The following is a 25,072-nucleotide window of genomic DNA, read 5'->3' on the forward strand; positions in this document are numbered from 1 at the left end:
AAAGAAACCATATATCCAGCACAACGGACAGAATGAGAATAAAACGGTCATGGGTATATGAACAGAACTTCGAAGATGCGCAAGACATCCGCGAACCAGGCAGGAAATGAATAGAATCAAACGACTTTCCACATGTTGCCTCCTAGTGGCAGCTCCGTGTGATCAACATGATCAGCTACCCACTACATGGTGACTCGACCAAAACATTGCGAAGGGGGGAGGGTTTTGATCAAAAGCCTGCCGATTCAAGTACGACCGTGATGGCCGAATATTTCGCCGGCTTTTAATAAAGCATTCACCCCATCAAGCCCACCTACCTCGATGGTGTTGGAACTAGAAAGGGGTACATCTGCTGAAGTCATCAGCACATCGCCATCGCTTGTCTCCTCGACTTTCATGTTTTGAAAGGCAGAGGAAGCTGTCTGGAATCCTTTTAACAACTCAAATTAGTTGCGTCCTTACAAAGACTTGTCAGTTCGAAAGGACTCGGTACCGTATCCCTTAGGACCCTGGAATTGTCCAAAGGTTGGCCTCCCTCGCTCAACTGGACTAGCAACGTAGCTAGTCGTATACGACGGGCTCTCATCTCTGTGGTGGGGAGTTTGATCATGGTCTGACAATAGTGCATGGATTGACAGATGACCATCGCTCAATTTCCGACTAACTCTGCTTGACGTTGTCGGTACGCTGCTGCCACTGGAGGACGTCTCATGATAGAGTGGCGGTACTGGAGCGAGTGGCAACGAGTGTGTTCCGTGAGATACAGGCATTCTGGGGTTAGCTGTTGCAAAGCCATGCATAAACCCGGCATTTTTAGTCACCGGGCCGCTTGTTTTCCGTTGTCCCGGGGCCAACATATCCGAAAGTGATGGTAAGTATGGTTGTGGTACATCGGCTTGGTGTGTTATTCCTCTTAATGACGAGGAGCCTCGTCGCAAGTGGCGTGACTTATTTTTCGCGGATATGTCAACGTCAAAGTGTGTCGCCGATGGAGATGGCATTGAGGCTAACGAGGAATGCTGCGAGTCCGACACAGACAAGATCGAGTTCCCACTGTTATGCCGAAGATTCGGGGGCTCTCGAGATTCACTTTCACGCATTCTCTCACTGCTGCTACCACTGGCAGTTGAGGTTGAGCCACCCATCGCTATGCTGCTGCCCACGGTGCTACTTCCGGCACTACTACTCCCGTGCAAAAGTTCATTCTTCTCGAGTCTTGCTCGTTTCGCGTCCTCGTGGCCTAATTTGGAATGAATCAGCTCCGGTTGGGCAAGATTGAAAGGAAACTCAAAGAGTACACTGCTCGTTTTCGACAACATGTACAATGTACATACCTTGATTGGGTTTGGCTTGCTTCTCATTGAATTCTTCGAGATATTCCATATACTTGCGGTATTCCGGCGTCTCCTTATAGGTTGCCATCTCCCGATAGTACCGCTCTTTGCTGGCTCTTGCTTGCGCTTCATATATCTCCCTCTCTGCTAATGGGAGGCTCTGCCAGTTTTCTCCGACCAGCTTAGCTATTTCTGTGAACGAAAGACTGCGGTCCCCTTTCAAGTTTTCCCTCAACTCTGCGATAATCGATTAGCAAATGCGTCCTGGTTTGCCTAACAGAAAGCAGCGGGGCGCAATATCTAAAACTCACTATTAGAGAAAAGCACATATGCGGACATCGGTCGTTCAGGTGCATTCTCATCGGGCTAATCACCGAGGTTAGCATATTCATTCTCGTCAAAAGAGGCTTCTTCACACAATTTTACCTTGGGGTGTCGCCGATATTTGCGTTTCGGAACTACAATAATGTCTCCGCCGTGGTTAGGAGGCTCTCTCTTTTTATGAGCTCCATCGTGTTTTGATTCTTCCGAGGTGGATTTTATTGATGAGAGCGAGATACTGGGATCGATTCCCCTTGCGTTGGCAATTCGCCGCTGAAGTCTCTGGGAGCGCATACAATTAGCAATCTCCTATTGCTTTCGGATAATGGTTGTTATACATACTCTGCGATGGCCCAGCTTGACGCCTAAAGCATCACTAAGACTACGGTTAGCCCTGCGGAGGCACACAATCAACCTGATTTACCCACAGATCAGACTCTTGTATATCGAGAATGGTATCCCAAGTATCAAAGCCTTGCTCAACAAACGTGTCGAGGTACTGGGCGATACCAAGCTCTCTGAAGATGGCCTCCAGCTCTTGGCTCATGCGGCCGGGCTGCATTCTCGGACTAAGAGCTATGCGTTTTCTTGAGAAAGTTATGATCCCGATGTTCTAACATTTAAATTTAGTTGCGGAGACTAGATTTCGATTTCCGCGATCGATAAGACGTAGGGGTAGCTGGCGAACGGTAATAGAAAAAATCGAGTGGTACGGCGGCAAACCGATAGCCTAGGATTCAGTACGGGCACGGACTTCTTGCGTAGCAAAGGTGCCTTTCGACAGAAGGTCGCGCTCGTCCTTGGGGGTTATTATCGCAGTGAGCGTGGTCGACTAGCTGCGTTTCCAGATAATGAGCTTGGGGTGGTGGCGTGTTAATGAATCGGTAAACAGTGGCAAACAACTCTCCGTCAGGATGACCATGGATTGCGGGATCGAAAATAGATGAAAGGGCCCAAAGCATCAAGTGATTTCTTCATTTATCAGGCTAAGATGTCAAGTTCTAGCCAGTGAGTGGTCAAGATATGATCTTTGTCAATGTTTGTCAAATTGAGAGAATGTGGCCAATCTTGGCCGATGACACAAGCCTGCCGGAAGAAACAACTCGAAGCCAGCACGCCCGTGAGAAAGTACGAACGTACGACTTGGAAGGACTTGATATCAGAGCAAAGGCGAGAATTAAGCGAGCTATATCCAGCAAGCTTCGCCACCCTAAGTGGCAGAATCGATCATCTCGATCTGCAACAGCAGGTCAATCAACGGGATGGGACACTTTGAGACGTTTGGTTCAAATGATACTCGGGCGAGCGAGAAAATAAAGATCAAGGGCACCTGCTCTCAGACGTCGAGACTGGGAGTGATCACGGTCTTCCTGCCCTTAATGATACAATAAAGGCGACGGCAAGTGGCCAATGGCCTTCCACAAGCGCGTAAGCGGAGATCGCAATGAGGAGAGAAATCGAGATTGGTCGTTAAAGATGAAAAGATACAACCATGTCCGGACACTCTCACGGCATTACAGACATGGGACTGGTTAAGCTTCGGTATGTACGGCGGTGCTATGATGGCTACTCTGCTTGTCAGCACCTCTCCTGGAACGCAATGGCAAGGTTTTTCAACAGGCTCCACGGCACTGTATGTATGGATGTACCCTTTTTTCTCTCTCTCTTTCTTTTTCTTCCGCCGTGGGCCCCCGAAGCAACAAAAGGTTATCCAACTTGGCTAGGGTTGAGTAAATGGGGGGTAGGCAGAGAGAGTTGGGGGAAGAAATTGTTATGGGGAAAAGAAACCGAAAAGAAAAGGTACGGGACCCCCCCATGCAAAAGATAGCAATGGCACGGGATTTGGGATGGAAAAGAAAGGGAGGGACGACGTACTGGGGCTTTCACTGCGCCTTTGCACAGGATGCATTAAGTGCAGGGCATGCCGAGGGTAGGCGTGCCGCTATCAGAGAACCTGGTCTGTACCTCTCCGCCGTCTCGACACCGACGACGCGGTGATGAAGGCAAGCGTTGTTCGATCCAGGACCACTAAATGACGGCTAGGGTAAATCGGCAGCGAAGTGAGGGATCGGACTGGGAGCTGTTCTCCACGAGCGACTACTGCAGGCAGACCAACAAGACGGGACCACAGCGTTTTGACTAGCAGCCCTAGCTGGGCGGACACCTAAAGCTGGCGTAACGAGACGAGATTTTGGCAGAGGAGCCATAGTATTTTGGTCTCACGCAGCTACAAGCACAGTACAAGATGAGGAGCCGTGACGAGGGTTGATGTAACCCGAATGGAGGCGTCAGAGGATGCTACAGCTAACGACTAATAATTAACCCGAGCATGAACTCCATGGTCACTAATAGGGCCGAGGTGCCTCATCTCTATCAAGATCGGAGAAAGCTTGACACAGCACCACCTTTGCATATGCTGCCTGTCTAGCTGTGCAAGTGGAACATCCAAAAACAGGGTATGAGCTTCTTACCTGATATTACATTACTGAGCAGTGTTGCAGAGCCGTCATCAATTATGAGATGGGCATGTGATACTTTGGTCAAGTACAGATATACACGGGCCAGTAGGATTTTACTCACAGTTGCTCCCTGTTTCGTTATAAAAACAAAGGTAATCACCGTACATACTACGGATAAGTGCTCGTCTGTACGGAGTACAGGTAAGTAGGTATGCTTGCAAGGCCATAGCAGGGCAAAAGCAGGGCCGTCATCCAGGTGGTTCTTGGTACCACAAGGTCGGCCCACTACCAGATGCTCCCCAGCCGTACATACGAGCACAAGTATGCCATCTACGGTACATTGAAAGTAAAGTGCGATGAGACGAGCTGAAAAGAGAGCTAACGAAGGGGCTACATAGCCAGGGGATTCAAGGATTACAGGTATCAATGGATGTCTCTTTGTCTCCTTTAGGACTCGGTTTCATGCCTATTGGCGCTCGCGAGCCACTGAACGTTCCAACTCTACTCCTTCCGGCAGACGGAATACCACCTCCATTTACGAGATATTGCACCTCCTCCTTCCTCCAACAGCGCCGCTTAGCTGAGACCGAAATGGTACTTGTGCTGACGCTGAGGAAAAAGGGGGCGAGAAGGAAAACGAGGGACATGGTTCATCAGTTGAGAAGCTAAGCTAGCCTCGCTACAAGGTTAGGCCCCTCGGTGTTGCAAGCCAATCCGCAACAGACTCACATGTAGGGTTGGGGCGGCGGGCTGCAATTCGGGCGACTTGGCTGTCGTCGGATCATGGCATTGGCCCTGAAAGGACAGCGATCTCGATCCCTGAAGTTGTTTGGGCTCGTGGCTCAAGGCCAGTGGATAGCTAGGCAAGGAAAAGAGTGGAGGGCGACCGCGGATTGGGCCAGGCACCGGGCGAGTCGATGGAGGCGACAAATGTCCTATCACAGCCGCAGCTCAGTGCTACGTCACAAACACCGGGGCGTCGCGTTTGGAACTTGGCCCCATGCCGGCACTACGAGGGGACTAATCAGGACGGCGAGCCCTTGCGCGGAGCGCTGTGAATCTGGTTGGAACCTGGGAACCGGATTGGGGTCACGCCACTATGGCTGTGTGAGGTCAGACGCTTCTCCTTACTTTTCCCCCTCTACGACGAGGATTACCACTTGAAGGCCTGCGCGGACATCCAAGACCCCTGCACTGCAGAGCGGATCAAAGGAGCAAGGGGGAGGAAGAGGTGAGAGCAAAGGAGGCAAATTCGAGCTTCCGGAGAGACAAAGGAAAAAGAAAAAAAAAGACTCGCGGTGCTCGCAAGCAGTCTCAAACGAGTACATACTCCAAGACAAAACAAGTTTTGCCGGAAAGTTGAACCTTGCCAAATGGGGCAGCGGTACATACGTTCCCGCCACGTATAGCGACTACGGCCACGTTGCTGAGAAGGTGAAAAACACGACCCGAGCCCTTTTGATAGCTCTCTTTGGGAAAAAAGGAACGAACTGGGCTGAAGGGAGAGTGTTGGGGTCAAACATTGGCGATTACAGGTCAGAAATCAGCTCTTTCTGCCGCTCCGAATCGGTGAGGAGTCGCCTTACCGCAGCAAAAAATATCCATCCACAAACCAAACCAGGACCATGCAAGCCCACACCTCCAGAAGGCACACATTGTCCCAAGGCCGGCACCCATAGGTATGGGAAATTTGGTAAAATGGGACAGAAAAGATGGAGATCTCGATCCCGTTGAGCTGGTTCCCCTTCCGTGAATCAGGCCGTCCATCTATGCTTCGATTTTACATGCCTAGCATCCCCGGGGGGGCACACACCAATGGGTAATGGGGGAGGCTCGGGCCAGTGCGTGGATTCATTCGTTGGATTGAACTGATCACCATCCGTCGTCAACTTGTGCTCAACGGTTTTCACCACACTGCGAGCACGGAGCCATTGATAAACGGGCAAATCTCACGGCTCCGCCTAAAACGGTTGATCAGCAGCCATGCTACTTCCCAAGCTACATGATACCCACAGTATGAAGTACCAAAAATGGACGTTGGCATGTATTTTTAAAGAGCTCTTCCCGTCTCTTTTGTTATACTCTGGCGGTAGATCGGTCGATTGAACAAGCCTGATGATTCACTCTGGAGAGAATTCCGCGCCAAACCAAATACATGATGTCAGAATACTACAAGTCCAAGACGGCTCACATCTCGATTCACATGTAATTAACTGGACGACCGACGATCAGCGTCGCTTTGTACGTGAGGGGGTTTCCCCCTCGTGTTGCAAAGTTTTGTCCAGCAAGGTCAACTTCTGGTGATGGCGCAAAATGTATACCTCAACGGCATCATCTCCGTGCCTTGATACGAATGCTGTTGGGTTTGCAACGCCTCCGTCCGAGGTTTTCGGTACCTTTTTTATGCCCATCTTCTGCCTTTTGGAACAGGCACCGTAAATAAATAGGTGCTGAATGCCAGAGCAACAGCCAATGGCGGCCGACTGCGGGGTTTTTAGAATCTAGACTCGCCGAACCTGCATGGGAGGGGGCGTGTCTGAAGTTTAACAGGGTGCTAACACTTTTAGCCCTCTGACTAGTAATCTCTAGGCACGGCGCACCGAAAGCTGGCACCTCCTCACTCAAGCCACCCGCACGAAAGGACAGCGGCTTCAACGCGCTTCGTCGTACGAGTGGTATCTCGATGTCTCGAGAGTTGGCCTATGTGTACAGGTTAAAATGGTGGTCCCTTAGGTGAAGGCTCTACTCTATACTCCGTGCTCTAGGGCTATTCGAAAAGGTACGGAATACATAGCTGAGGACGATTAGGCTAGGCCCATCAAAGATTCTAGCAAAGGAGATGTTGAAAAGCTCGCCAAGCTCGCTTCTGATCTAAGCCCCGGGAAGGGGATTGTGACTCTTGTCTCTTGTCTCTTGTCTCCTACGCCCGAGACAGTGACAGGAATAACACTCAAGCGTCCAAAGGGTCACGATGGAGGAGAGACGAGGTGAGCCCCAGGCTCCTTTGGACTTCCGCCGCAACGGATAACCCGACAAGACAGCCCGACGGATGGCTAAATATAAGAGGGCGGGCCGTCCCAATGGAGCATCCCAATGGAGGAATTTGATATATAACTTTTGGTGGATAGCGACGCCCTCTTGATATACTGTATCCCATCATGATGGCACATTGGCGGCGGCAGCACATTGCATTATGGAGTCCCGTCTGCCGCGTCAAATGCCCTGTTAGCCGGACGGACGCCTTGCAAAAGGGCAGAAGCGCCCGTAGGAGGCTGCAAGTACTGACAATTTCACTATTCCCACACGGGCAGCACTTGACCATCCATGCTGACGGAACGGCATCCGTCTGCAACCCCTTGGAGCGTCAATTGGTCGTGGCGCAAAGCTGAAAAAGCCGATGTGTGCGGTCGGCACCAAGGATCCTTGTTGCTATTGGCAGTAGCAATGTCACCTCTTGTTCGAGACGCGAGGGACGAGGTGCTTTCGTGTTTTGATATGTGAGCCACGGAGTGTTGGCGATGCATCTGGTATGAAGCACATACAGCTGCAGCATGCATATTACTGTAGCGAACACGAACCGTAAGCTCACCAAAGGACTAATAGTTTGATTACTGGTAATTAATGATGGGTACTGCTGTAGCATCGTACACTAAACTATACAGAGTATGGAGAAGACGAATAAGAAAAGGGAAGAGAGGAATCAAACTGGTGGGTTTCCCTGAGTATGCTTATTCTCTTCTCTGTTGATGGAGTTGAGTTATAAGACATGGCCTGGCCTACAGCTACGAGTACAGAGGGGTACATACAGGTCAGGTACTTGCACCAGGCTGTACCCGTATGCCACTGGGAAGAGGTACCTTAACCTTACTCGAGGCCCGCATCACGTGAGCCTTCCGGTACAACGGCAGCCCAGCAGCATGTACCCATTACGGAGCATTGAATTGTACTCCGCGATAACTGCTCAGCCTTGCAGCTTTTCGTGACGCAGACGCAAACAAGGCATATCAACTACCTTTATTTCCACACTCAAAAATCATCCCGCCTCTCTTATCCAAGTAAACCCTTCCGTTTTCAACGAACAAAGGATATATCTCGAGTCCCCAAAGACCATGGCTGCGTCATCGGAGACAAACTCAAGTAAACCGGATCAGCCCGAGGCTGCTCCCGAGGTTGATCTCGCTCAGGCATGTTTCATCACGATATATTACTCGTATTCTTCTTTGATAAGTATGATCTAACCAAGGAGTTTCATGTTTACAGGCCCTCAGAGAACTTGCCAGGTAAAGACAATCTCAAAACTCTCCCATCACCATTATATATATCCTGCCATCACTATAATAAAGTTGCCCTGCCTTTCTCTCATATAACCACACACAAAGCCAATTCATCCTCATCAAATAATACTGACATAATCCTGACTTCTCTCCACAGAGGCGAACAAACCGCCACGGCAATGGAAGCCAACCTAACCAACCTCGAAAGCAAGCTCGACGCCATCCTCGCTGCTTTCGACGACATGGAGCGAGAAAAGGGGGCAAAGAACACGGAAAAGGTCGATGGAGAGAGTAAAGAGGCTGAAAAGTAAAGGGTTGTATATATATCCTTTGTGTGTTTTTCTTCGTTTCTTTTTTAAGCGGGATTAAGACGTTGGTTGAATTCATAATGGCACTCAACATCCTCATGTATACGAAACAACCTGTATAATTAGTAGTCATAACTAGACGCCCCAAAGAGTTACATGTCCAACGTATCACAATTCATTCACATCGAAGAGAAATCGAGCACGCGAAAGAACCATCGTCTCCCAGGACAAGAAAACGATGGCAAGTCTTTTTAACGTTCGCTAACAAGGTCAGGAAACTAGGTGAAACTCCACTCAACACACATAAAGAAATAACTCGAACAAAGGCAATAAAAGGTAAAACATCTCTTCTCTTTCTCTTATCCACGTTTGCATCCTATTTCTTCCAATTTCAGCCACCAACCCGCCTCCGTTGTGTGTCCATTTGACCCTCGTCATCCTTGAAAGGGGGAACCGTCTTCAGTTTCATTCACATCGTGCCATCAACGATTGTTGTTGGAAAAGAGTCCAGACCCGCAGCTTGCATTTTAAAGTAAAAATGGAAGAAGGGAGATAAAAAGAAAACCAAGAAAATCCACACCCCATCCCTCCACACCAAACGATGAGAAAGACCGATTTCTTCCGCTATGCCATTTCATCCACGTTAATTCCATGATAAACCCTACGTACTATTGCCACTGCAATATGCCAGCCAGCAAACCCCCTTATCCGGTACTGGGAAAAAGAGAAGAAAAGAAAAACGTCCATGCGAATATAGAGTAAAGGAAAACAAATATAAGAGACGGGGACGGGGGACAAAGAGATAAAAGATACCAAGAGGGTAAAATACACCACAGACAGAGAGCCAAAAGGAAAATTAGGGAAGTTAAAATACTAGAACCAAAATAAACAGGACAAGACCGTTGCGTCTTTTTTTCTCGTCCAACATGATATCAACACCGTATTCGCCAGGTAGGTTGAAGAGGGGGGAGAGCATATTGATAAAATCCCAAAAACAGCAGTCATGCTCTAAAAGAAAGAACATTATCGCCAAACAAGAAAAGGAGTACTGGGAATCCGCCATGGTCCTCATAAATTCATGTCAAGCGGCAGACTCGTAGACTTGATAAGACGCGCTCTCAGACTAATCCAAGCGCAGCGTCCCATCTTGGGCTATGCCGTCTCAAACAATGTCGTACTCTCTTCAACTCGAGAGGCTTCGTCTATCAGCAAGTTCTTCGCGTGCTTTTGAAAATGTATCCTCTTCCTCTAGGTCATCCAGCTCCTCTATCAAATCGGCGCCAAACTCAGATAGATCGTTGAATCTTAGGCCAGCATTTGCTGCTGCTGCGTTTCGTGCCTCTTCCAGTGCTTTGCTGGACGCTTTGGTGAGCGATGGCCTGTTCTTGGTCATGGGCTCCCTGGTGGTAAACGATCTGCCCTCAAGGCTTGGGCGTAACATGCCCCTTTCGCCCTCTAGGCGTCCGGACGCCTTAGCTTCCGCTTGCAGCGCCAGTTCTCGCTCGCGGTTCTTCTCTAGCAGCGCACCTCCGAGAGTGGCGCACTTGAGAATGGTTTGGATGAGCTGGTTCTGCTGCAAGGGCTTAGACAGGTACTCGTCCATCTGGGCTTGAATACACTTTTCACGATCACCCATCATAGCGTGGGCTGTGAGAGCAATGATGGGAGTTCTGTGTGTTCCCATGCCACGCTCGTATTCACGGATCTTGCCGGTGGCCTCAAATCCTCCCTGTTTGAAAAGAGTTAGCTCATGGCAGCAATTAGATGGGTTCTGCGTGAAGTTTACTACTTACCATGATGGGCATCTGAACATCCATGAGAATCACATCAAACTTCTTCTGCTTCACGGCCTCGACAGCCTCCCAGCCGTTGCCCACAACAGTGACAACGTGGTGGTATTTCTCAAGAATCTTCACGGCCAGTTTCTGGTTGACCGTGTTATCCTCAGCAAGGAGGATCTCAAATGACTTGGTAACATCCGCGAGAGATGGCGTGGCTCTGTTCTCCAGGGCGGGGATCATGCCGTTGCTCAAGTCAATCAGCTTGCATGGCATTGTCATGTAAGACGTGATGCCCAGGTCCAGACAGGATTTCAAGCTGACGTGAACCACGGGAGCAAGCAGGACAATAGGAAGGTACTTAAAGTCATCTACCGCTCTCAATCTCCTAGCAGTATCAATTGAGTCAACGATGATGGCATCATACGGCAAAGCGCCGCCCTCCTTAAGGCGAGTAAGAGCCGAGCTCTTTTCGGAATTAACGACAACGGGGTGTAGCCCGATCTCTTCCAGCATTTCTCCAATGTGGGTGGCCGCATTTGACTGCGACTTGTCGACAAAGAGGACCTGGTGGCCGCGGTAAGGCTTCAGTTGCTGCTGAACGCTTTCTGCGTGCACATCGGCGAGCTTCACGCGACAAGTAAAGTGGAATTCGCTTCCCTTGCCGACCTCGCTGTTAACCCAAAGGTCTCCGCCCATGAGGTTGACGAATCGCTTTGAAATGGACAAGCCCAGACCTGTTCCACCAAACTTGCGTGTCATTGAACCATCGGCCTGCTGGAAAGTGTCGAAGATGAGGTTGAGCTTGTCCTTAGCAATGCCAATTCCAGTGTCCTCCACAATGAATTCAATGGCGTATTCGCCAGGACCGACATGCCTCTTATCTTCTTGTTCTTGAATGGTTAAGCTGACCTCACCGTGCTCGGTAAACTTGATGGCATTGCCCACCAGGTTCAGGATAATCTGTCTCAGACGGAACGAATCTCCGATGACGTAGTCAGGCACGGAGCTGTCTACCTTATAGGTAAGATCAAGGAACTTCTCGTTCGCCTTGACTGCGAGAGTCTTTAGCGCATTAAAGACTGTGCCTCGCAGCGTATACGGGATCTCTTCAATAACCATTCTCCTAGCTTCAATCTTGGACAAATCCAAGATGTCGTCAATGATGGTCAACAGGCTGTTGGCAAGATCATTGACAATGTTTAGCATTTCTCGCTGGTACTGGGTCAAATCGGTATCCAGAGTGAGCTGCGTCATTCCAATAATACCGTTCATCGGAGTTCGAATCTCGTGGGACATGTTTGCGAGGAATTCGGACTTGGTCTTGTTGGCTAATTCGGCAGCCTCTCGAGCCTGCGTGTTCCTCTGGATACTGTCTCTCAGATTTGATATCATCTGGTTAATCTTCTTCTTGAGCTCGTCCATTTCGCCAGAGGCCTCCACATCGACAAGCTTGGTGAAGTCGCCGTCCGTAGCCAAGTTTGTGATATCAGAGAAGGCACGCACTTGAGTGGTCTAAAACATGCGTCAGTACTTGGAACCTTCTCGAGACAAGGGAAATCTGCACTGCGGGTGCACAGGTGGTGGCTTACCAAGTTGCTGGCCATAGTGTTGACATCAGTAGTAATTTCTTTCCATCGTCCGTTCAGCCCAGCTACATCTGCTTGAGCTCCCATCTTGCCATCGACACCGACATCCTTGGCAACTCGTTGCACTTCGTAACAGAAGCTTGATAAACGGGAAACCATGTTGTTGATGGTCTCTTTCAGCACTTGTATCTCACCATTTGCCTCCACATCAATTGTTTGACTCATGTCTCCGTTGGCAATGGCCTGTGTGACAGCAGAGATACTTCGCACCTAGAACATGGTTAGCCTATGAACACAGCCTGCAGTCCTCCAGGAGAACGATCGGAATATGACAGATTCCAAGGGGGGGTAGTGGCATGACATACCTGGACAGTGAGATTCGACGCCATTGTGTTGACATTTTCAGTTAGATCCTTCCACTTGCCCTCAACATTGGCCACCTGGGCCTGGCCACCAAGCGTACCATCTGTACCGACTTCTCGGGCCACTTTGCTCACTTCAACGGCGAATGTGCCCAGGCGGTCCACCATCTGGTTGATAGTGTTCTTGAGTTCCAAAATCTCTCCCTTGACTTCGACCCCAATCTTCTTGGTAAGATCACCCCTGGCGACAGCCGTGGTAACCTTGGCAATCTCTCGCACTTGTGTCGTCAGATTCATGGCCATGCCGTTGACGTTTTCAGTAAGATCTCTCCATGTGCCCTCAACGTCATGAACAGTGGCTTGACCACCAAGACGACCTTCAGTTCCGACTTCTCTGGCAATCTTTGTAACTTCGCGAGCGAATTGCTGCAGCTGATCAACCATGGAGTTGATGGTAGACTTGAGCTTGAACATTTCTCCTCTGCATTCGGCTTGGACTTTCTGTGTGAGGTCTCCCTTGGCGACAGCTGTTGTGACCTTAATAATATCTCGCACCTGAGTCGTCAAGTTGTTTGCCATGGCATTGACGTTTACAGTCAGATCATTCCACATGCCCTTGACTCCACCGACATCAGCCTGGCCACCTAAGATACCCTCGGTTCCGACATCTCTGGCTACGCGCGTGACTTCAGATGCAAATGTTCGAAGTTGATCCACCATGGTGTTGATGGTCTGCTGCAACTGCAAAATTTCTCCTCTTGCTGGTCGTTCAATCTTCTTTGTCAAGTCGCCGTGCGCGACGGCTGTTGTGACGGAGGCAATTTCTCGCACTGAAGGACATGGCGTTAGATACATCACATGCATACATGGTACTCAAACGTCCTATTTGACTCAACCCAAAAATCGTTTGAGGAGCAGATAAGATAGGGGGAAGAGGAGGGCAGAAAAACGAGAGTGTCGCTATACATACCTTGATCCGTGAGATTTTGTGCCATTACGTTGACTATCCAAATATTGTCAGCTGTTGTTAACTACGATTATTACCGACCATAAGAGCCGGAATTTGACTGAAGCAGGGGGACAAGAAGGAGAACAGAAGAACAAATTAGGGCCATACCATTGTCAGTCAACTCTTTCCATACACCGTCAACACCACCAATACGGGCTTGGCCACCAAGTAGACCCTCAGTTCCGACCTCGCGAGCGACACGAGACACTTCGCTGGCAAAGGTCTGCAGCTGGTCCATCATGGCGTTGATGGTGCGCTTGAAGGTTGTGATTTCGGGGTCCATTTCGACGGAGTTCATGCGGACCTTCATGGTCAGGTCACCGCGGGCTACGGCAGTGACAATCTCACCAATCTCTCGGAGGGCCTTTTGGAAGGCCTCGTTGGCTTTCTGATGCTTCCACAGCTCTCGTTCGAGCGTGGCTACCCGCTCCAGCTCGATCATCTGGAGGGCACGCTCCTGGAGCTGTTTCTGTTCTAATAACTGCGCGTTGACGCCAGCAAGTTCCTGGCGTTGACTGTCTAGGAGCTTGGACTGGTCGTCAACATGATCGCGCAGTCCTTGCAGCGCTTCCTTGGTCAGCTGGCGGGATACAAAAATCGGACTGTCCAAGCTACCTTGTTGAGCCTGGGACTGTTGAGCCTGGGACAACCTCGGCTGGGAGGCCACAGGGGAGGCGCCGTTTTCAACCTCATCGTTGAATAGTGTGTCGTTGACTTCGTTGGGCGTCTCCGGGAAGACGGCCGTGGCCGAGACAGACGCTCTGCTCTCTAACTGAGAAACGCGAAGGGCGAGCTTCTCCAGCTCAATCTCTAGGGTCCGTTTTGCGGGGGTCTCACGGCCTGGTAGCTTGATACTAGAGCCGGGCCCTACTGATATCGACGTGGAAGTAGAAGTAGGGTCGCAGGCGAGCGAGGCGATGAGCTCTGCGGCCGCAGCGAGTGCCGCCGTATCTTCGATCATGCCGGGCGCTGGGGGGTTCCCCAGAGAGGGGAGAAAAGAGGAAATATCGCGGAGGCTGCGAAGCGACGGGCGGGGAGGGACAAGGATAATAAAGATGGGGAGTAAGAGAGAAATTCGTCGAGATAAAATAAAGAGTAGGAAATGAAAATCGAGAAGGAAGAGGCCCTGCTTTTTTTTTGGTCTTCGGCGGCGGGGAACTGCGGCAGCTCGGCGGGCGAAGTCGAGGTCAAAGGCGCCGGGACCTGGGAACTCGGTCGAGTAAGCGATGAATCAAGGGCGTGCCAGAGTCATTCGAAGCAACGAGGGCGAGGAAGAAAATTGCAGAAGCTGGGATGACTCGGGATCCGACAAGAGAGCGAGAAGACAAGAACAGGAACAGGAACAGGAACAGGAATAAGAGCAAGAAGAGCAGGGGACAGAGAGCAGGGACAGGGACAAGAACAAGCGCAAGAGGGACACTCTGCCCGTCCGTCTGATTGATCGTGTCGCGGGCACCACACAGAGGCGACGGGAGCACAACACAGACAGGCGTCAAAGGGGTGCGGGAGTTTTGAATTTTGGAAGAAAAATACTAACGTAGGGATTCCAGAGGAGTTTGGACTGCACCACCGCCCGGTGCAAAATGGTCTCGAGGTGAAGAGATGGGGAGGAGAAGACTAGATCTGGGCGGACAGGGGGACAGTTGGAAAAGAGGAGGAGTATATTTCCATCAGCAGGTACCGACGAAGTAGCAGGTACAATTAGCTCCGGTGCTGGTTGGGGGGTCTGCGGTACTAATGTCAGGTAGCCGCTGAACTGAGTCGTTCTAGGACTTGGGCTCTTGCGGTCGTGTACTCCGTAGAGGGCAAAAGCTGGAGAGAGAGAGAAAATGGCGGGGGAGCATACAGGTACAGGTACAGGTACTCCTACAACATCAAATCAAATGCACATCTGAACCCTTCACAAGTCCCTGCGCCGGCCCAAGGCACACTGACCAACCGCCGTCTCAGAAAGTACAGACCAGAAGTTAGAAATATTACGATGATCGTCCGGTCTGTGCAACTCCCTTGGCTGCTTGGCCCTCTAAAAAATGCGACTTGCGGCCTCAGTGTGCTTGTTAGTGCCCTTTAAGTCTGGGAACATGAGCAGCACTAAAAGCCTCTGAGCCTCGTACCGGTCAAATAGTACCTAGTACCTCAGCTGGTACTCTTTTAGCGGCATCTTGCGCGGAGAGATTGTGTGGCGCTGTGGGCGGCTGCTTTTGGGCGCTTTTCCTTTTGTTCCCTTGCATGCTCGTACAGACAGGATCAGACAGTCCGCTACAATGTATGTGCCCTTACTTGACAAACGTCCCATCGCTTGCACGGATTTGAAATCGCCCAGGCACCGCTACTCTGTATGACTTGTAAGTCGGGCTTTTGGAGGCTCTGTGTCAAGGATATGCCTGCAAGGATATACAGTAGAAGCAAGTTCTGGACCATGTCGGTACTGGTAGGCGTTTGAGCAGACGGCAAGCAAACCAGCTCCTCCAAGGCTGGGGGGTTTCTATCCTAGTCTTTGGCCTCAGCGGCACGTGGATCATCTTTTTTTTTTTCCTTCTCTCTATCGCTTTCACGCTTTCGCCTTCTCTCGAGCCGCGGGGGGTAAAGGAAGAGAGAAGGGGAAATAGCAGATGCAGGTCAGGAGGATGCGATGGGGTGCAGGCGTTGCAGCCAGTGGCCGGTCTGGATTTACACAGATGAGACAAAAAAGCATGGTCTGATCTGGGCAGAAATGCAAGGCCATGATCGGCCAAAAGAGGAGAAACCAACTCCCCAATGGCTCCTTGAGGCGGTCATGTCAAGACGGCACACTACGAGATGGACTAGCCAGACAGGGAGAAAAGCCCTTTGCTAGTGGTCCAAGAAGCTAGGAAGGATTCAAACCCTCTCACCGAACCGTGAGAATACCGAGCTGGCTGGTCTCCCCATTAAAAAGCCGCTCTGGCGTCAATCTTGAACGTGGCGGCAGTGAGCCCATGCACTGCTTTGCTAATAATGGGCCGGCATCCGTGCATTGGTAACTATTCCTGTGACTAGGTTATTAGTTAGACATCTGTTCCCGTCTTTCTCTCTTTATCCGTTTTCCTTCTCCTTTCTTTCTCATTTCTATTCCATTTCTTTCCTGGTCTTATCAAATTTGCCACCCGGACCATTCTGCCGCTTGCATCGGCATGGGTGACGGCTCACAAAGCGGGTGGGAAAAGAAAGAGAAAAAAAATTGGGAAAAAAAGAAAAAAGAAAACGCCGGGAACCGCAGCAACCCAAGCAAAGAGCTGTCGGATAAGATCCTATTAGCTGCGACCAGTGCCAAAATGGACGGTGTGTGTCATTGGCGCCGTGGTCTGAGATTTGCATTGAGCTTCCCATCTCCATCTCTCCCTTGCTTCAGCCCAACCACCCCGTCTGCTAATCAGGTGCCAGCATAGACGCCATGGCACGGCTCTAATGCCCGCGAGCTTTCCTTTCTGCCGCTCCTTCGACGTCGGAGGCACGAGGCTCGTATTTGGGCCTTGTCAGCCGTTGGAAGCGTTTGCCCTCAAGCAGCGCAGCGTCTCGACCCTTTTCTGACGTGAGGAGGTGGCCGGACTAACAGAGCTGGGCCTCATAGGTCATAGGGGGGCCATCGAGATCCGATGTCTTTCAATAAGGCCGAGGGTGTTGCAGCTGCCTAAACATGCCGCGGGCCGCCAGAAACACTTCCGTTGCCCATCCGCACTCTGTACTGTACAGTCTGTGCCTTTATCTGTGACATGTTTGTGCAAGCCACTTAGTCTGTGGTTGCCATCCATCCAACACGAGTCCTAGCTGGGATTTACCTGTTAGTTGGTTAGTGCCCAACTGTTCCGATCTTCAGGGAAGAAGGTTGAAGCTGTGCTGGTTTGAATCAGGCATGTGGAACAGCTATCACAGCTACCCGGAGGCCTGTTTGAGTGTACGAAGGTAATTGGACCTGAAGTTCCCCAAGCGGACATGCAGTCAATGTTGCATGTACTTTGGGAGACAGCCATTGTCGTTTCTCTAACAACAGTACCTACAGGTACATGTAGCTGACGGGTAGCCTAGTACCTGCTTCTTTCTTTATTTCTTTTTTCTTTTTATTTGTCTTCATGCCTTCGTTTATTTCCTTTCTTTTTTCCTTCTTCGTAATCTTCTAGTCGGATAGCTTTTCAAGCACACTCCCCGTATTCACGCATCTAAGTACGTCGCCGGTGCTGTGAGATTCAGAGACAGATAATCCGCCAAACATGAAAAAGCCAAAGAATAACACGAAATGAAACATCAGCGAGACAACAATAGGTACGGTTACAGCGCTCATTCATTCATTCTTCGAGCAACCAGGTACAGGTACCAGTACCAGTACAATGTACGGAATACGGATTACGGAGCACCAGAGTCGCGCTGTCTCCGTTTTTTGTGGAGAGGACCGCCACAGACGTCATCTAAGCCAGGTAGCAGCTAGTCAACTAATGAAGGTGCCGCAACAATAGCGGCGGAGAGGAAAAGACACCACTGGACCCTTTTACCGTAACGTCAACCGCCAGGATGCCACAAGGGGACTGGCTGACAGGTCTGGAATAGCGCGCGTTTTGTATGGCGGGCTTGCTTTTTGCTGTGCTTTCGTTTCTTTTTTGTTTTTTTGCGCCTTTTTCTCCCGGCCTGCAGGGTAGGGGTTCCAGACCAAAAAAATCGCCTAGAGCCGTGTCTGTCTTTGTCTTTCACCCAGACAAGAAAAACATCATGTAAACCAGAATGACGGCACGACATGTCAAAATTGCAGGGCAACCAGCACGTGCCATGGACCCTTTTTGTGCTAACGTTAGAGCGGTGATGAAATCTGGGGCGCGTTGATGGAGATGCTCGACACATTTCTCCATTGGCTCACCCCAAAAAGTCCTCACGCTGGAGGGCAAAAGTGTCGATCACCACCAAATAAACGCAGAGCCCGTGTTTCATTAACCCGCGACCCAGCAACCTCTCAGCCCCCCCCCAGACGGCCAGGCGCTAATCATGCGGGTTCCCGAAGGATGACGGGCTACTTTCTGTTTGCTCGACAACCCTTGAATTACCTTACTCGGGGTAGTGAGAGGCCCGGAGAGCCTGTCCCGCCGTTTTAGATGTGGCCTTTTTTCCCACATGGATGATTATCAGACGGACGACTAACTAACAAGGTACAGTAGTATGGAGGGCACTACGAGTCTTGCCGTTGCAAATTATCACCTACAGCATCCCAGGCGCTGAATCCGCCCCCCGCTTGACAAGGGTCTTTGTCTTTCTTTTCCCGCTGGTCCTCTTCCTCTTCCCTGCCTCTCATTCCATGCACATATCGTACATGTACATACAGGCAAAGAAGCTGAACATGCAGCTCATTGGCCCTCGCTCCGGTCCTTGGCCCTTGGCATCAGGCAGGCCGCATCTTCGGGCCCGATGCCGAAATCGCCGGTACTTACTCGTAACGTACTCGTACATGCAAAAATGCCTGTGCTGCGTTGATGTCGGGCTTCTGGGCGCGGGAAAAAAAAGGAAAAAGGGCTGACGACTCGAGGACGGGACTAAGACACTAACACTAACCCTCGCAACGGTTGCCGCATGACCACAGCATAAATGCCTGTACATTTACAAAAAAGGAAAAGGAAAAATGAGGGGGGAAGGAATTGGGAAAAGGCATGTTTGGGAGAGAAGAAAAAGAAAAGAAAATAATACGGAGTTGCCCATCGTGAAACCGCCACTCGCCAAGCATTTTGCCTCTCCTCACATGGCCCCCTTGTCTGAGACCTCGTTGTCGTTGACAATTCATTCACACTCTCTCACATTTAGTACCTCACCTGAGAAGTACGAGTAACCATTACTACCACCATCTTAGCAGTACAACCCACCTGCTCTTACACTACAGCAGCACGTAACAAGAAAAAAAACGGGTGTGGCCCAGACTCATCTCCGTGCAACCCCAAGCTGGGCAACAAGTCACAAACTGACAGGTCTCTTGAGGCGACAAAGAGGCCAGAACAAAAAGCCCAAGGCAAAGCCCAAGGCAAAGCCCGGGCCAGTAGGGCGTCGGCAATCCACCGACTCGGTGAGAATACCCTGGTCGAAATGGGACGCCACTCCATGTATGTGTGTGCGTGTGTGTGAGTTGTTTGCCGAGCCAAAGAGCCAAAGGCAGTGGCAGCCCAATGGGCATCCATGGACGTTGTCGAAAAATCATTTTTTTTTTTTTTTTTTTTTTTTTTTAGCCATTCTGCAGTTTCGGATAAGGCAGCAGTCAAGTTGCGTTTATCAGTGTGCGTTTGCGAATGTATGTATGTAATATGTAACCTTGATCCCTGCGCTGATTTGCTTCGACTTTTGCCTTGTTTTGTTCTGTTTTTGTTGCTCAGGCACGGAATCTGGTTCACCATCAGGTAGCCAGATCTGCGTTTCATATGCTTCCGTAGACGGGAAGAGAGTGGCAATTCGCATTTGTATACTACTTCCGTAGACGGAACAGAGTGGCAATGGACATTGTAAGTATGCCGAATCCAGCATTGTACTGGTTAGAATATGCATCCCCGTCCCATCTTCTCCCGAAGGGGAGACGCCCCGGCGGTAGCTTCCCACCACAATAGAAAGCCTCCTTTGGGCTTAACGGCTTCGATAGTTTCATGTACAGGTATGGCCTTAGGCGAGTAGGATTGCTTCCTACCCCTTGCGGCCGACAGTATAAGCTTTACCAGGATCGTGAGGCGGCAACGCGCGGCAGTTGGAAATGGAGTCAAGGAGTATTGCTTGTTGGAAGCGTATTGGGGGAAGATTACGGTTCAATTCACCATGGCTCACCCGACTGACTGACCTTTGCTTATACAATTTTACTCCTTAATGCCGATGGCTCTTCTTACATGCCCTGGGCAGGCTTGCGCTCTATGGAGGATAATGCCATGCAGGAAGAAACTTCCGTAGTCGTGAAATCGTAGTCGTAGAAATCATATGCTGGTGTAAGAGAACGAAGTCAGGACTGATAACAGACTGGGACACTCTTGATCTCAAAGCACAAAATAGAAAGGAGACACTGCTTCCCATTCGAAAGCATAAAAAAGGGAATTTGCTCATTTCCAACGCTAGATATCGTGAAAGGATCTGACATGACATGGTATTGTGATAATTTGACACAAAAAGCCCAAATGCACACCCGAAACTCCGAAACTCCGAAATCCCCAAAGGAAACAAGAGGATCAATGTCAATTGTCCTCGTACATCTTCATTAAACTGGCCTTGATATTCGTAATCTGGCCGTTCAAAGACTGCTTTTCATTCTCGAGCACCTCAATGCGCTCTTGCAACCTCACAATCTTAACCTTCTTTTCGTCAAGGGCTGCCCGAGCAGAATCTCTGCCCATGGCGATGCCCCTGGTCCGTCGAGTAGACGTGGCGAGAATGTTGCGAACGGATTCGAGGACGGACGGCTTGATTGATTGCGTTTGGAGAAGACCCATGATTTGCTCGGTAACATCGTCGCTGTCCTCCCTCTCGTCGTCGTCATTCAGCTGAGTTGCCGTCATTGCCGACGAAGGGACAGTTGGAGGAGGAGGATCCATGCTGCTGGGAGGAGTGGTCTGCTGCGTATTGGTTGGCGAGGATTGAGCATCTTTGCTCTTGGTCGGCGTAGGAGGGAACGCCTCTGGCTCTTCAAAGGACACAGATTTGGAGCGCTTCGAGCTCTGTGCCTGGGGGAAGAGAGTGCGGGCGACTGGCCGTGAAGAAGAGGCGAGAACGTCATCGTGGCCATCAGCTGCCTTGAGGTCGTCGTAGGCCTGCGAGCGGATAAACTTCTCGACGCTCTTATCCGTCATGTCGGCAAGCTGCCGCTCTTCATCCGAGCCCAGATCGTCAAAGTCGTCTTCTGCAAAAACATCATATTTGCGCTTGGCACCAGTGCTAGGGCCAGGAGTAAGAGGCTCATAGCCAGCAGAGCCAGTGTCAACTGCTTTGCCCTTGCCCTTGCCCTTGTCTGATGCCGTCTCCGCCTCTGGCTGTGACGAGCTCACTTGCTGAGGAGGCTTCGCATCCTCTCCTTCGTCATCCATCTCTCCGGTCAACAAGTTCCCGGGATCGCTCCGCCGTCTGTCTCTTCCCAGAATCTCGAACCCAATGTCTGTGAGGCGGGTCTGCGTGAAGGACGGCTGCTTCGACGGGGTAGCACCCGACCGGTCACCAAAAAGACTAATTTCTCGCAGCTTCGCCTCTTCGAACCAAAGAAAAAAACCGCACCCGTGCGAACCACGAAGAGGGCAAGCCCAGAACGATTTACCCAAGTTGGAAGTGTCTGCTGTGACGGTGCGCGGGACGGCCTTTGCGCGTGGGTCACAATTGCCTAGATGTAGAGAGTCATGTGTGAGCTTGCTTGAGCGCTTTCCACTTTTCGTTGCTAATTCTCGAGTGAGACGGAATGAATGTATAAGATGAGAGTGATTATGGGATTTGGATGAAGCGGTGTGGTCATGGAGAGAGAGGAGAACAAGAAGAAGTAGAGGAGAGACAGCATACACCACCACTCGTTCCGTTGCCAAAGTCCCTTAAGCCTCCGCTTCTCGGAAGATGGTGTCGAAGGATAGACGTTATGGAAGCGATTGCTTGAAGGTGTCGTCGCCGCCATGGGAGCGCAAGAGGCTCTGAAGATTGATCAGGATTGACGCCAACCCCAAACTCTGTCAACTGAATGAAGCTCGTCCAAAGCCAAAGCCAGGTGAGCTTGTAGCGCAATCGAGATACCGCCAACAAATCGACCACCAAAAAAAACAAAAAGGAGCAGAAAAGGCCAAAAAAGACAGTCGCTAGATCAAAATACGAGGCCGTGCCGCAATCTGCACGGACGCTTCTCTCATAAACCCATAAGAACGTTGCTTTTCCACGTGGGAAATGTCATGGAAGATGATGTACGGAGTACGGAGTAAGTGTTAACCTACAGTTCGAGCATGGAGAACTAGGCGGTTTTTGACAGCGGGAGGATGTTGGATCCCCGGGCTACTTAAAGCTTCCCATGCCCTAGCGCTGGGGGATCTGGCGGCACTATCCTGCGCTGGCTAAACTTAACAGCATCATCTACAGCGCTGCCCCATCATTCTGCCTACATATCTATAACATCAATACCTGGCAGTACACATGTATGCTTCAAGATACCCTAACTAACACACTGTTATCCAGCTGTCTCGACAGGATCCGGATTTTGTTGGCTGATCATCATGTGTTTCGTGTGTGCGCCCCTCTCTCGCTCAAAAGAGCGAGGCTGGGGGAAGCGCTTCGAACCCCGTTTTGATTCGACCGCCTGCCGAAGCTGAACATCCTTTATGGCTCGGCGTGCATTTATCGCAAGGGGGGCCTGGTTTTCAATGCGGGATTCTGCCTTGCCAGGGCTTTGCTTTGCCGTCTGCTGTGCTCTGTATTTCGTACTCGTAGATCATGAACACATAACAATATGATTTTCTTCTTCGTAGCTTTGCTGAAATACGAGGGGAGAGAGGAAAAAGGAAAGAAATACTCTCCCTACTTACTGCACATACACGATGATAACATGTGCTATTTTATACTCTACATGATAATATTTGACGAGGTGGATATCAGCTCCAGGTCTATAGCCAGCCATAATGGCAGTAATAATAATAATGATAATAAAATGCCGTCGATCGGCTGTAGTACAAGAATCCCAATCATTTTCTACCTTGCTCCCCTCCCATCCCGCAGTCTATCATAAGATGTGCGCTGTCTTTAATCCCTCTCCCAACCAAAAAAACACCAATTCTATAAATCCCATCGTCGCATCATCCCTGCAACTGCCCCTCCCCCTCATTCCACATCTTGTACCCCTGGTCAAGAATTCTTGGCCCCTCTAAGAAGAAGCCAGCTTCTCTGTAAGAAGCTTGTTCGTAGTCTTAAACACGTTCTCGGGAGTAGGCGTAGCATCAACCTTGATGACCTTGCCCTCGCCCTCGTAAAAGTTCACAACAGGCATGCTCGTCTCGACAAATGTGCGGAAGCGCTTGCGGATGCTCTCGGCATTGTCGTCAGTCCGGCCGCTCGTCTTGCCACGCTCCAGTAGGCGCTCCTCCATCACCTTCTCGGGGCAGTCGAAGAACAGGACGAGCTTGGCGGGGCAGACGGCCTCCTCAAACTTGTGCGCCTGGTCCATCTTGCGGGGGAAGCCGTCGATGAGGAAGCGGCCCTTGGTGGTGCCCTTTTGGCGGAGGGCGTCGGTCATGGCGTTCTCGAGCAGCTTGATGGTCACTTCCATGGGGACGATGAGGCCGTCCTTGATGTAGTCCTTGATCAATTGGCCAAACTGGGAGCCGGGTCGGTTCTGCTCCTCGCGCAATAGGTCGCCGGCGGAGAGATGGGTGAAGCCCTGCTCAGCAACGAGCCTGGCGCATTGCGTGCCCTTTCCAGCACCCGGGCCGCCGAGCACGAAGACAACAGTCACATCAGCGGGATCAAAGACCGGCGTGGTCTGGGAAAGCTGCGCAGCAGGCGCGGCAACTTCGGTCGCGGGAGGAGGCATGTCTTCACGTAGCAATAAAGAAAAGCAATTGTCAGCAACCAAGAAACAAAGGTCCAGATCCGTGGCCCATGGAACTACCATCACTCACTTTTGACACGAGTGTTTGCCAGTTGAATATATCCCGCCGTACCCAATCCAATAAGCGCAAGAAAAGGCCAGAACTTGATTTGCGATCCGCCGGTGCGAGGTTCTTGCGAGGAGTAAAAGCGCTGTTGACGGAAGACGCGAGACTTGTAAAGCGGTGACGAGCACGATGCTGCGCGTGTGGAGACGGATTTGCCTAGAGTGCGGTTGGCGAGGCGCAACGAGGTCGACATGGGGGAGGCCATTGGTTCGTTTTTGGGGTCCTTTGATCGTTGTGTCAGGTGTCCGATCCGTAGGCACAGTAGTCCGGAGGGTTCGTCTTGGTGGGCTGATGCCAGCAGCTGTTGTGTTGTCCCAGAGGTTGAAGCGTGCAAAGTCCAGGTGATCAACTAAAAGTAAAAGTACGTCTCGGCGAGAAGCAAAGGTGAGCTGTAAAGAGAGAAAGAAGGGAATGAAGAAAGGAGAAGTAGGAAAGCCAATTGACTTGTGAAAAGTAAAGACACCTTGTATATGTACCTTATTATAATGCCCAACAAGAAACAATTACAGAAGTCTATGCAATGAGCAGATTGGAGGCATGGCAAATTACCCCCCCAAATGGCAGGACGCGACGTCACGTGATGCGTTCAGGGGGAAATGGGCAATTCATCAACTCCTGATTATCGATACAGCTTCGTCTTATTTGTATGATGCTGAGTTAAACATTAATCTTGATGTATTCGATTTCGTATAGTAATATCAAAAATCATGTTCAGTATTGCTAAACAATTACTGCGAGAGTTGTTTAGCTCTTTGTCAAACCCGCTCTCGCACAACCCATCTTCTCTTTGGGTCTTGTTATAAATAGTAATCTCAAACTCCCTATATAAATACAATATTGCTTCACATAACGACTTTAATCCTCTCTGACAAGGGGTAGATATTACTGAGTATCTATCCGGCAGTAGAACAGTCTAGCCCACATCAAACTCCAAAATCAACCTGATTCTTTTCATGTTTTAAGTATTTTTTTCTCTTTCGGAATTCTATTGTACCGATAGCTTTTTTCCC

General features: G+C 50.3%; 6 protein-coding genes across 6 annotated transcripts; 1 reads left to right on the forward strand and 5 right to left on the reverse strand.

Annotated features, from left to right (window-relative positions):
* Window positions 1–245: 245 nt before the first annotated feature.
* M431DRAFT_76030 (hypothetical protein) lies at window positions 246–2,202 on the reverse strand (the record flags this gene model as incomplete). The annotated part of the gene is made up of 7 exons (XM_024922423.1): window positions 246–430; window positions 494–1,240; window positions 1,335–1,571; window positions 1,646–1,700; window positions 1,761–1,937; window positions 1,998–2,031; window positions 2,084–2,202. 7 exons carry the CDS (start codon window positions 2,200–2,202, stop codon window positions 246–248), a joined length of 1,554 nt encoding a protein of 517 aa, XP_024778414.1.
* A 5,673-nt stretch (window positions 2,203–7,875) lies between these two features.
* On the forward strand, window positions 7,876–8,862 carry M431DRAFT_503693 (hypothetical protein). Its single transcript, XM_024918342.1, has 3 exons — window positions 7,876–8,298; window positions 8,375–8,394; window positions 8,546–8,862. The coding sequence occupies exons 1-3, from the start codon at window positions 8,224–8,226 to the stop codon at window positions 8,697–8,699; spliced, it is 249 nt and encodes an 82-aa protein (XP_024778415.1). The 5' UTR covers window positions 7,876–8,223; the 3' UTR covers window positions 8,700–8,862.
* Window positions 8,863–9,879: 1,017 nt separating this feature from the next.
* On the reverse strand, window positions 9,880–14,395 carry M431DRAFT_490361 (hypothetical protein; the record flags this gene model as incomplete). The annotated part of the gene is made up of 6 exons (XM_024916795.1): window positions 9,880–10,425; window positions 10,490–11,989; window positions 12,067–12,333; window positions 12,429–13,255; window positions 13,396–13,428; window positions 13,543–14,395. The coding sequence occupies 6 exons, from the start codon at window positions 14,393–14,395 to the stop codon at window positions 9,880–9,882; spliced, it is 4,026 nt and encodes a 1,341-aa protein (XP_024778416.1).
* Window positions 14,396–19,162: 4,767 nt separating this feature from the next.
* M431DRAFT_285102 (hypothetical protein) lies at window positions 19,163–20,231 on the reverse strand. The gene has a single exon (XM_024914046.1). The coding sequence runs from the start codon at window positions 19,833–19,835 to the stop codon at window positions 19,296–19,298; it is 540 nt and encodes a 179-aa protein (XP_024778417.1). The 5' UTR covers window positions 19,836–20,231; the 3' UTR covers window positions 19,163–19,295.
* Window positions 20,232–20,283: 52 nt separating this feature from the next.
* Window positions 20,284–22,322, reverse strand: M431DRAFT_503697 (hypothetical protein). Its single transcript, XM_024918343.1, has 2 exons — window positions 21,934–22,322; window positions 20,284–21,760 (listed from the first exon to the last, which is right to left on the reverse strand). Exons 1-2 carry the CDS (start codon window positions 22,040–22,042, stop codon window positions 20,628–20,630), a joined length of 1,242 nt encoding a protein of 413 aa, XP_024778418.1. The 5' UTR covers window positions 22,043–22,322; the 3' UTR covers window positions 20,284–20,627.
* A 950-nt stretch (window positions 22,323–23,272) lies between these two features.
* M431DRAFT_1455 (hypothetical protein) lies at window positions 23,273–24,255 on the reverse strand (the record flags this gene model as incomplete). The annotated part of the gene is made up of 2 exons (XM_024912700.1): window positions 23,273–23,940; window positions 24,027–24,255. The coding sequence occupies 2 exons, from the start codon at window positions 24,253–24,255 to the stop codon at window positions 23,273–23,275; spliced, it is 897 nt and encodes a 298-aa protein (XP_024778419.1).
* Window positions 24,256–25,072: the final 817 nt, after the last annotated feature.

The sequence above is a fragment of the Trichoderma harzianum genome (genome assembly GCF_003025095.1).
Source record: "Trichoderma harzianum CBS 226.95 unplaced genomic scaffold M431scaffold_2, whole genome shotgun sequence".
Lineage (NCBI taxonomy): Eukaryota > Fungi > Ascomycota > Sordariomycetes > Hypocreales > Hypocreaceae > Trichoderma > Trichoderma harzianum.